Raw genomic sequence first — 12,498 nt, 5'->3', positions numbered from 1 at the left:
ATAGAGAGAGATTGAAGAACACCTAACTAAATGAGGGGCTATCTCCCTTCATGGATGAAAGAATCAGTATTGTAAAGATTTCAGTTGTCTTCAATCTGCAGATTCAATGCAATTATAAACAAAATTGAATAAAAATCAAATGTATTTGTGTATGTGTTTGTGTGTGTGTGTGTGTATAATTTGACTAGCTGATTATAAAAGTTATATGTAAATGTAGATGGTCTATTAAGACCCAAACAATTGTGAAGAAGAGCAAGATAGGTGGACTCCCTTGACTGGGAATCAGGAATATTAGAAAGCTATGGTAAGTAAGATAGTCTTGCTACAGGCATACAGATAAAGGAAAGACTAATGAACAGAATAGAAAGTTCAGAAATAGACCATGTCCTGCAGAGCAGTAAAGAAATTAAAGCCTAGCTCCCGCCCAGGAGAGCAGCGAGGTGACAGCCACAGTTGATTATGGAAGATTCCCACAAGAGTAACACTTCAGGGACAGCACTGCAACCTGGTTCAGCAGTTCAGGCAGCTCATATTTCTCATATCACTCAACAGATGACACTAAGAGGATCGGCACCAGTGACAACTGTACCTCTTCCTAGAGAGCAAGTACAGGTTCAGAGGGTCATCCAGACAGCTCAGCCTTCTCTAATTCACCCACCACATGTGCAAGTGGTATCATCTTTATCAGAAAGTGAAGAATCTCAGGACTCAGCTGATAGCATAGGCTCCTCACAGAAAGCCCACAGGATCCTAGCAAGGCACCCATCTTATAGAAAAAAAAAATGGAAAGATCTATATTCTGAAGATACACAGGGCAGAAAAGGAGACAGAGAAAATCCTAGACTTTCTGCTGTCACTTCTATGTCTGCTCCAACTTCCATTTATCAGACTAGCACCAGACAGGGCATTGACATTGCCCTCAATGGAGCCTTACAGCTGGCCAGTCCAGCACAGATGGCATACAGGGACTTCAGACACTAACCATGACAAATTCAGGCAGTACTCAACAAGGTACAACAATTATCCACTATGCACAGCAAATACTTGTGCCCAGCAACCAGGTGGTTGTACAAATTGCATCAGGAGATATGCAGACATATCAGATCTGTACCAGACTTTCAGCAACTTTGCTGCCACAAATTGTGGTGATGACATCTCCTGTGAGTCTTACATCTCTGACAACTAAGACAGATGACCCCCCATTGAAGAGAGAAATAAGGTTGATGAAAAACAGAAGTGTTCTAGAATGTTGTAGAAAGAAGAAAGAATATGTGAAATGCCTGGAAAATTTAGGTGGAGTCCTGGAAAAATCAAAATAAAACTCTAATAGAAGAGTTAAAAACTTTGAAAGATGTTTATTCCCATAAAAGTGTTTGATATTTGAGAAAGAAAATATTTTGTGGCTATGCCTAAAAATTAAATGATTTTTTCTTTTTAGTGGAGTTCCATAAATTAAAAGGTCAAAAATGAAGCTTTTATTTAGGCTTTTGCAACTCACAGTCTTATACAAGAGAACTGGTGATGGAGGATAAAGTGGAGAATGATCTCAAGGGAGAAACTGGCACAATTGGAAACTCTGTAAAAAAACTAAAGAAGCAGGAAGTAAACATTCACTAATCTGAATTTTCTACATAACAGTAGTTGTCAATAATCCAAAAATGGCAGATAAGATGAAATTTGGTAAATTTTCAAAATTAAATCAATTTACCCTATAGGTCTGCATTTCATACTGTTTCCTAAAATTAACTTTTTTCAATTGTGTGCATGTGTATGTATTTTATTTCTGCCAATAATTTCTAAATTACCAAAAGAAAAACTAATGCATAACTAAATGTAAATAATTATGTGTTCTGATTACATATACTTGTTCTATTGTCAAGACTTTTAAATGGGTCTTAAGTTTGTTTATTGGACTTGAGAGCATTTTGAAGAGTGGGAAAAACAAATTTTGAGGCCTTGTTCTAACAGACATCTAAGGTACATGAATGGGGTGTAGTGTTTTTGTAACATTTATTATCAGAATGGAAAGAAAACTATTTAAAAGTTTGACACTTTGAAATAGTTGTTTTTTTGGGTTATTCTGGGAATGGTGGTTTTCTACAAATATATATCAGATTGTTTTTTTATTCTATATTCTGTAAGCAGTTGAGTATACATTACTTATTCTGTTGTGCTTAATAGAATAGAATGTTTATAGGCTCTTAAAGTGATATTAGAGTATTTTTAAAAAAACACTTCTGAAGATGCATACCAAAGTTTTCCAAGAGGATTTTATAATCAATTTAATGTAAGATTTATCAGAATAAAATAATACAGTTATTAAAGCAATTTTATGCTAGAGACTATTCTGTAATGTAGTGAATGGTACATTTATAGAAGTGACTATCAATATATTTTTATAGCTAATCTTTATAAATCCTAAAGTTGAGTTTTTAATGATTATTTTAAATGTTTATATAGTTTGTTTAGTAAAATAAGAATTTGCCTCTCTAAGTATCATTTTTATATTATGAAAGTAAAGTTTCACATTGGCTAATATCTGGATTCTAAGTTTTTATACAGTTTTTCCAAAGTTCACAAATGCTATCAGTATACCAATGTTTAACTTCTTTTTTCCAACTTCTATACACTTTGAAATTGTAATGCAAAACTATTGTACGCTTTTTATACAATATGTATCATATTGTTGTCAATGAAATTAAAGGAAATTTGATAAAATTAAGTTTGCTGAACGTAAAATACATTGCTTGATATATAAATGACAAGCTCCTGATAGCCATTCTATTAATTATACTAAGTATAATGTATTTCTAGTTTTTAAATGGGATCAATTTAGAATTCTAGTTTTCATAATCTATTTTAAAAAGAAAATATGTTGTATGTTTTGATTTATTCAGAACCAATTGCAATCAACTAATGACATTTTTTTGTTCTTAAAAAAAAAATAAAAGAAATGAAAGTCCAATCAGTGTGTTGAAACAATTGTATAGTCATAAGCAAAAAGATGAAGCTTGATTCTTTCATCATATCACACACAAAAATCAATTTCAAATGGAATGAACCTTCTATAAGATAATACAGGAGAATGTCTTTGAAACTCATCAGGACATAAAAACACCTTATAAAGAGAAAGAACAATATAGTACATCAACTATGTTAGAAGTAAGATTTCTGTTAACCAAGTGCTATTCAAAAAGAAAAAGAAAATTACAGTGCAGAAAAAGTTTCTTGCAATACATATAACAAATAGCAGAGTTGAAAATCCAGAAAACATAAAGAACTCCTATAAGTCAATTGGAAAAAAAAAATCCAGGAGAAAAATGGACAGGGAAATTAAACAGAACTTTACAAAGGAAGATATCCAAGTCGCTAATAAACCTAATTGAACACATTCTCAATCTTATTAGTAATCTAATTAGTAATTAGAAATGCAAATGAAAGACATAATGAGATATAACTTTGAATTATACTGTAATTGAAAAACATATGAACACAGAATAATGTAAGTTCCCTCTCAACAAACAACAAATTTTAATTTGAAATGAATGCTTTCCTTCAAACAGAGAGACTTAGCTTTAATTATCAGAAACTGAAATCAATTGCTTACACTATGAGCCATGTGAAATGGTCATTTGGTAAGTAAAAAATGGTAAAAAAAAAAAAACAACAACAACAAAAAAAACCCTGCAATTCCATATGGTTTAACTTCTATGTTCTCTATTTATCTGTGGTACTGTAATTTGCCATTATATATATAAATATTTCAATCTATGGAACTAACAATAGAACTTGCCAACTACAAACGGGCTTGAAAACTAATTTTCATGTAAGGCTAAAACTTGATTCTACTCAATCAATAAGGCAATATTAAAGTATTGTGTTTTCTGGAATTCACTTGTTGGATTTACAAAGAGCTGTTAAAATTTTATATCCACCACCAAAATGCAACTTCTTTGTATCATCTATAATAATAAAAGCATAATATGCTAGTTAGACCGGACATCCTTCTGGACGTCCTTCCGGACGAAGCTGGGGCTGTGAAGGAAGCACAGGTCCTGGGTGCCTGCTGGTTGCTGGAGGGAAGCCTGGGTCCCGGGTGCCAGAGGGAAGCCGGTGCTGGCAGCTGGGGGATGGAAGGTCTACTCTTGCATGAATTTCGTGCATCAGGCCTCTGGTTATACTATAAACATTTCAGATAATTTTTGGTTTATGAAATATCATTGTTTTTGGCTCTTTTAACCTTAAGTGGTTCTTACAAAGTTAAAAAAAATCTTAAAATAAAATTAAAGGGTCTGATGATTTCTAAAGTTAAACACAGCTTTTATTTTGACTGATATTTTGAGAAAATAAAGATGAAAAAACTCAAATAGTCAATAAAGAAGGGAAAATATGCTCAATCTTTCTTAGTTCTTTTATGCCTGTTTTCTTTCCTTCTTTTCTCTCTCCCTACCTCCCTTTTCCTTTACTCTGGAAGTTAATATTTTAAAATGTTAACTATTAATACTGATTAATAGCAGTATGTTTCTTGTACTTTAATATATTTTTCTAATTTTTTTTTAGAAGCAGAGAAATAAAAAAGATAAAATGTTTTTACCTTTGCCTCCCTTACAGTGAATCACTACGATGTTTTTATCATCTTGAGCCATCCAATTCTGTGCTTCTTTGGAAAATTCCACCATCTCACTGATTTTAAATGTAAGATTTTTAGTTGAATTAACAGACTTCCAAAAATCAAGCCCACTGTATTTAGCCCTCTTCTGACAGTCAACTGACATAAACTTACCTCAGAGAGGGGACATTATGATCATCAATCATGATTCGATGGACCCTATAATGGAAGTACTTAGGATCATAAGATCTTTCACCTAAAAAAAAATGATACATAGGTCATAGCTCTATACCTATAAAACATAGTAAATTATCAAGTTATGAATGTTATACTTTTCTCTTAGAAATGATTTATTCACCTTAAAAGGAGCTTTCTGACTGGCTCTTGCTATACTAAAAGACACTTAAGAGTCTCAAAAAAATAAAGACAGTAGAGTGATTTGTCCATCTTTAGTAACCTAAGCCCAACTTATTTTGATTTGTTCAACAGGTCTTACCTTTAATTTTCTAATTGAAAGGCTTAAAGAGAATAAAACAGGGCAGAGAAAACTTATTGAGCTTAGCTGATATCTTGCAGAAAGCTTGTAGCCTTGAGCACCGCATAGCTTAGATAACCAGAAGACACCTGGCATTGGGAGGAACCAACAATGGACCAGACCTTCACATCAGCAGAACAGCTTGCAGCCAGCAATCTGTATATATAAAAGCTTAAGTGACCGTTTGATGGGTAGCTATAATGTGCACTGACCACCAGGAGGCAAACTCTCAATGCAGGAGCTGCCCCCTGGTGGCCAGTGCACTCCCACTGTGGGAGCGCTGCTCAGCTGACTGATGGGCACCAGATGCCGGGCTCACAGCTGGCAAGCACAGCTGCAGTGGCATGAGCCTCTACCGCAGACACTCCCCCTGCGCGCCCCTTCCCCATCTGGGCCAGGACTGGCATCGGGACTGATTGGGCGCAAGCCCATGACCACTTCTCAGTCAAGGGCGTGCTGGCATCGCCCTAGGATGGGTGTGGAGACTGCAGTGGAGCGGCAGCAAGCCTCGCTTTGCGCACTACTACATCCATCGGGGGATGTTGGACGGCCGATTTCGGCCCCATTCCCACCCCCCACAGGGACCCCACCAGTGCATGAATCTGTGCACTGGGCCTCAAGTGATTAATAAAAAACTTTCTTTCCCTTCAGTCTCTGCTGATTCCTTTGTCGGACTCAGCCCACCTGCACCCAGGTGCCTGAAGTAAAAGCTTCTTTTGATACCTTATGTCCTCATGTCATAGGTGCGCCACCCCGGCCCACTCCAAACCTTTCACTAACAGGCTACTCATTACATTATGCTAGCGTAGTTAGACATCAGAGAGCAGAAGCAAATGTGGCCAACAAAAATGCTTGCCTCCTGAAAATGTCTAATATACAGGAAGAGAAAAAAATCAAGAGAAACAAAGTAGTAAACTGGAATATAATTTTTTTTACAGGGTTTTGGTTTTTGTGTAGAGCCCTGCTCTTCTCACTCCACCCTTAGTGGGTTAGAGAACACATCGGTTGAATTGTCTGTCTTCAAAACACAAACTGGCAAGAAAAACAAAAATATTTCCCTAAACCTAATACCATTAGAGTAGACTCTTCCTTACATGGCTCCACCTCCACTTCAGCCTCCTGCCTATCCCACCAACTAGGCCCAGCACAAGATGGAGATTTTTTAACTCACTTCCCACTACCACCAAATACTTCTGATTAAATGAAATATAAAAATTGAATCATCTTCTTATATGTAGTAATCTATTTTCTATCTATAGTAGTAACATATCTAGTCATGTACATACGGCAAAGATTGTAGACTTGATAGTGGTTTCGATGCTTGGTATCCAGGAACCGCACAACTTCCTAAGAAAGATGGACACAAATCTTACATATATCCACATGGCACCAACAAAAACCATTTTCTAGGAATAACCTAAAATGGTTATTACCTTTTATTCATTGGTCTCTCACTTAGCACCTTGTAGGGGAGATTCAGGAAATATGAGGTAATGTACATTCCAAGTCATATCTAACCCACTGATGGTTTTCAAATAACCCACAAAGTTGTGCTTAGCCACTCTGATTGGCCTCTACTATAAATATACATTGCTTAAGCTACCCGAAAAAGAAATTAGATGATAAACTAACTTTAAGTAAATTTGTTCCAAATCATTAATTCACAGTAATATGTGGTTTTTATCTAGATCTAATTCTGAATCTACATATCTTTTAGGTAATGATCTGGTTATTACAATCTACCTAAACACTATTTAAATAAATAAATGCAAAGAAAACATACGGTATGATTTCTTGTATATGCATGATAGAAAAAGATGAACACATTATATCAACTTTTAGGTAAGTGGTGGCAATTTGGAGACTATTTTTGTCTTCTCCGTGTTTTCTTATTTTCTAAAATGAATATACAGTATATGTGCATATGTGTACATGTATATACACACAATGTGCATATATGTATAACTTTTAAAATAAGAAATAAGTAGTGATTTTTTTTTAAATATTTTTTTATTTATTTCAGAGAGGAAGGGAGAAGGAGAGAGAGATTAAAAACATCAATGATGAGAAAGAATCATTGATCAGCTTCCTCCTCCTACTGGGGATTGAGCCCACAACCTGGGCATGTGCCCTGACCAGAATCAAACTGTCACCTCCAGGTTCATAGGCCACCACTGAGCCATGCTGTCTGTGCAGTAGTGATTATTTTTAAAAATATAGTTACTTTACCACACTAATACATTTCAGGAAACTTATCCATCTGAAACTCACACATACAAACATGCATATCTATGTTCAACAAAAATTATTATTAAAAAGTTCAAAAATTGATTAGTATAGTACCCTCAGAACAATGTTTACTGGATTAATATTGAGGAAAATATAATTAATGTATCAAAGTGATGCATTTGTTAATTGGTTAATCCCTGTCAAATAAAAGAGATAAACATTCTGAGTCTGCATAGTACTGGGTTAGGGGGATAAACAGTCTTATTTACATAAAAAATTCATAGGATCCCAGGTAGATCGAGGAATTAAATATAAAACCCCACAAATATCTCTAAGAAATTTAAGTGAACATTAGTCAATTTTTGGATGAGGAAGAACTATGTGTTAAATCAATAAAAAACCAACAGATTTAAGTTTGTCTTCATAAAAATCTGAAATTTCTGTTTTAAAAATGCCGCAATATAACAAACAAAGAACAGGGGAGAAGATTTCTCAGTAAAACTGAGTGACTGGGGATTATGTCTAATATAATCTGTAAATTAGTTATACTAATATAAACTAACTCATTAACAATAATTTAACTTGTAATCCCTCACCCTATAGCTAAATGAGCCAAAGACATAAATTCACAAAAAAAGAAAATTCACTGGCTAAGAACCTACATAAAGAAATATTCACGCTCACCAATAAAGAAGTCAAAGCAAAAATGAAATGCCACTCACCCATGAAATCAGCCTTTTCCTTTTTAATGAGAAAATCCAATGCTGGCAAATATGGCATGAAAATAAAACCTTTGATTTATTGCTGATAAGAGTCCATTGGATTTGGCAATATATCCTATCTAATAAAGAGGGAATATGCTAATTGACCATCACATCCTCACAAAGATGGCGGCGCCCACGGCCAAGAAGGAGGGAATATGCTAATTGACTGCCACGCCCTCAAAAATGGCAGTTCCAACAGCCACAAGATGGTGGTGCCTAGTCCCCTCAGCCCCGCCGGGGTGGCAGGCACACAACACAGCTGGGCCCACCCCCAGGCAGGTCTGGCCACTCTGTGTGCCTGCCTCCAGAGTCCCCAGGTCCCCTCAGTCCCCCAGCTGCCCAGGGCCACCCGAGGCTCAGGTAACCAGGGCCAGCCGAGGCTTGCGCTGCTGGCAGTGGCAGCAGCAGAGGTGTGATGGGGTGTCGCCTTCCCCTGATGGCTGGGTCATCTCCCACCCCTGAGGGCTCCTGGACTGTGAGAGGGGGCAGGACAGGCTGAGGGACCCCCACTCCAGTGCATGAATTTTCATGCACTGGGCCTCTAGTACTATAACATATGTATATACTAAAATATTCATACTCTTTAACCTGATAATTTCACCCCTAGGAATCTATCCTTGTGCCTTTGTGCCTTCCTTGCTTTGTTATTGATAACAGTAACACCTAAATATCCAACATTAGAGGTTAATTATAGTACTAATGAAATATACAGCTACTAGAGGCCCGGTGCACGAAATTCCTGCATGGGAGGGTGTGTCCCTCAGCCCAGCCTGCACCCTCTCCAACCTGGGAACCCTCGGGGGATGTCCAACTGCCCGTTTAGGTCAGATCCTAAACGGGCAGCTGGACATCCTTCTCACCATCCAGGACTGCTGGCTCCCAACTGCTTGCCTGTCTGCCTTCCTGATTGCCCCTAACTGCTTCTGCCTGCCAGCCTGATCACCCCCTAACCACTCCCCTGCCAGCCTGATTGATGCCTAACTGCTCCCCTGCCAGCCCGGTCACCCCAACTTCCCTCCTCTGCTGGCCTGGTCACCCCTAACTGCTCTCCCCTGCAGGCCTGGTCCCTCCCAACTGCCCTTCCCTGCTGGCCTGATCTCCCACAACTGCCCTCCCTTGCAGGCCTGGTCCCTCCCAACTGCCCTCCCCTGCTTGCCATCTTGTGGAGGCCATCTTGTGTCCACATGGGGGCAGCCATCTTGTGTGTTGGAGTGACGGTCAATTTGCATATCACTCTTTTATTAGATAGGACTAGAATACTGTCCTGAAACCTTCATTCTCTCAACAAGTAAATATTTCACAGTGGTTAATTTATGTGCAGCCTTCTTTAGTATACCCACATATAAGGATAGTCAGTATTTACTTTTTAATGGGAAAATTAATGTACCTAGATGTTTAAACTTCAGGGACATTTAAAATCACCTTCATACTGCTCTAAATGTCTAAAAAATAATCTTACTGATTTCATTTTTTCCCATGAGTCCATACTTGTCTCAATATGTAGACAATTTACTGCTGTGTTTTCTGGTCTAAGTAGTTTACCCGAAGACTCCAAATACCTCTAACTCAAATGAGCTGAACAGAGACATACAACACCTGGAGAAAACTTAAACTTTGCCAAGAAACTACATTTTGGGGGTCACAATCTGTCACTAGATGGACAGTTTCTGTCCTTGACCAGAATAAAAAATATTCAATTGTACCACTCATGAAATTCTACCATTTGCTTTGTATTTTGCTATTCAATGTTGTTCAAAATAAAACCCTACAACTTTATTTCCTCTTACGAATAAAGGGGAACCACCTGACTGCTTAGCATTCTCTCAGGAGTCAAGTATGGCCAGATCTGAATCTTGCACCCTGTAGTCAACCTCGACTTAAAACAGATTGTAGATGGCTCTTATCTTAAAAATGGCAAAGGTATTCTCTGTCCAGGATATCCTATATAATAAAGAGGTAATATGCAAATTGACCCTCACGCCCTCACAAGATGGCTGCCTACAATCAGGCGAGTAGTGAGGTAAGTGAGGGATGACCAAACGACTGAACAAGCAGGCTGTGTGGAGTGACCAGGCCGGCGGGGGGGAAGGGGGGGCAGTTGGGGATGATCAGGCCAGCAGGGGGGGCAGTTGGGGGTGACCAGGCCATTGGGGGGTGGCAGTTAGGGGCAACCAGGCCGGCAGAAGGGGGCAGTTGGGGGTGACCAGGCTGGCAGGGGGGGTAGTAAAAGGAGACCAGGCTAGCGGGGGGGGGGGGGGGGCAGTTAGGGGCAACCAGGTCGGCGGGGTGGGGGTGCAGTTGGGGGCGATCAGGCCAGTGGGGGGGGGGCAGATAGAAGCAACCAGGCCGGCAGGGAGGGGGCAGTTGGGGGTGACCTGGCCGGCAGTGGGGGGGCTGTTAGGGGCAACCAGGCCGGCAGGGGAGCAGTTAGGGGTGATCATACCAGCATGCAGAGACAGTGAGGGGCAATCAGGCCGGCAGGGGGGCAGTTAGGGGCGACCAGGCAGGCAGGCAGGCAGTGAGCGATTAGGAGCCAGCGGTCCAGGATTATGAGAGGAATGTCCAACTGCCGGTTTAGGCCTGATCCCTGGCAGTCGGACATCCCCCAAGGGGTCTCAGATTAGAGAGGGTGCAAGCTGGGCTGAGGGGACCTCCCCCTGTGCATGAATTTCGTGCACTGGGCCTCTAGTATTGTTATAATTGAACATGCAACCACTGAAGCAGTTCCATTGCCTAGTACTCAGTCTGCCTAGATAGCTGAACTAATAGCTCAGACTTGAGCCTGCACTTTGGCAAATGATAAGAATAAATATGAGTATGAATAGATATATACCTGTGGGGTGGTTTATGACTTATGGATTTTATGAAAGCAGATGATTATCTCTTCTTCAGAGAGGCTGATTAAAAATGGTAAAGGGATCAACCTAAAGATATAGGGTAAGAAAATGTGACCCATATATATGCTGTCTACAAGAGACCCACTTCAGAACAAAAAATAAACCGAGACTGAAAGTGAAGGTATGGAAAAAAGTATTCCATGAATGGCCAGCCAGTGTGGCTCAGTGGATTGAGTGATGTCTCATGTACCAAGAGATCACTGGTTCGATTTCTGGTCAGGGCACATACCCAGGTTGTGGGCTCAGTCCCCACTAAGGAGCATGCAGGAGGCAGCTGATCTGTGTTTCTCTCTCATCAATGTTTTTTTTCTCTCTCCCTCTCCTTTCCTTTCTCTCTAAAATAAATAAAAACATATTTAAATAGCTCCATGCAAATGGAAACAAAAAGTCCGAGATAGCAATACTTATATCAAACAAAATAGACTGCAAAGCAAAGGACGTATGTACCAAGAGACAGACGGTCACCACATAATACTAAAGCGTTCAATCCAGCAAGAGGATATAATCCTTATAAACATACTAGAGGCCCGGTGCACAAAATTTGTGCATGGGTGGGGGGGTGTCCCTCAGCCCAGCCTACACCCTCTCCAATCTGAGACCCCTCAAGGGATGTCCGACTGCCCGTTTAGGCCTGATCCTGGTGGGATCGGGCCTAAACAGGCAGTCGGACATCCCTCTCACAATCCAGGACTACTGGCTCCAAACTGCTCACTTGCCTGCCTTCCTGATTGCCCCTAACGGCTTCTGCCTGTCAGCCTGATCACCCCCTAACCACTCCCCTGCCAGCCTGATTGATGCCTAACTGCTCCCCTGCCAGCCTGATTGTCCCTAACTGCCCTCCCCTGCTGGCCTGATTGCCCCCAACTGCCCTCCCTTGTAGTCCTGGTCCCTCCCAACTGCCCTCCCCTGCTGGCCTGATCACCCACAACTGCCCTCCCTTGCAGGCTTGGTTCCTCCCAACTACCCTCCCCTGCTGGCCATCTTGTGGTGGCCATCTTGTGTCCACATGGGGGCAGGATCTTTGACCACATGGGGGTAGCCATCTTGTGTGTTGGAGTGATGGTCAATCTGCATATTACTCTTTTATCAGATAGGATAGAGGCCTGCTGCATGGGTGGGGGCCAGCTGGTTTGCCCTGAAGGGTGTCCCGGATCAGGGTGGGGGTTCCCTTGGGGTGTGGGGCGGCCTGGGCGAGGGACCTATGGTGGTTTGCAGGCCGGCCACGCCCCCTGTCGACCCAAGCGGAGGCCCTGGTATCTGGGGTTTATTTATCTTCTACAATTGAAACTTTGTAGCCTGGAGTGGAGCCAAGCCTTCTGCTTGCTCCGTGGCAGAAGCCATTTTTTGGGGGAATTTATGTATCTTCTATAATTGAAACTTTGTAGCCTTAAGTGAGGCCTGGGCCGGCCAGGGTGTGGGGAAAGCTTGGCTTCCTCCATTGCTGTGGGCAACCCTAGCCTCCTG

The 12,498-nt window shown here is 40.5% G+C and overlaps 2 protein-coding genes across 2 annotated transcripts in view; one reads left to right on the top strand and one right to left on the bottom strand.

Annotated features, from left to right (window-relative positions):
* LOC308244098 (phosphatidylinositol 3,4,5-trisphosphate 3-phosphatase TPTE2-like) overlaps window positions 1–12,498 on the bottom strand; it is a gene marked incomplete at both ends in the record, with an annotated part of 137,167 nt that overhangs the window by 48,369 nt on the left and 76,300 nt on the right. The window contains 3 exons of the mRNA XM_080660133.1: window positions 4,595–4,683; window positions 4,784–4,865; window positions 6,431–6,491. Coding sequence (XP_080516259.1) covers window positions 4,595–4,683; window positions 4,784–4,865; window positions 6,431–6,491 — 232 coding nt within the window. The remainder of the gene's footprint in view (window positions 1–4,594; window positions 4,684–4,783; window positions 4,866–6,430; window positions 6,492–12,498) is intronic.
* On the top strand, window positions 984–1,319 carry LOC308245063 (cyclic AMP-dependent transcription factor ATF-1-like; the record flags this gene model as incomplete). The annotated part of the gene is made up of 1 exon (XM_080661750.1): window positions 984–1,319. One exon carries the CDS (start codon window positions 984–986, stop codon window positions 1,317–1,319), a length of 336 nt encoding a protein of 111 aa, XP_080517876.1.

This window comes from Plecotus auritus, assembly GCF_963455305.1.
Source record: "Plecotus auritus genome assembly, chromosome: 3".
In the NCBI taxonomy this organism is placed as follows: domain Eukaryota; kingdom Metazoa; phylum Chordata; class Mammalia; order Chiroptera; family Vespertilionidae; genus Plecotus; species Plecotus auritus.
This window is presented reverse-complemented; position numbering and strand designations above follow the sequence as displayed.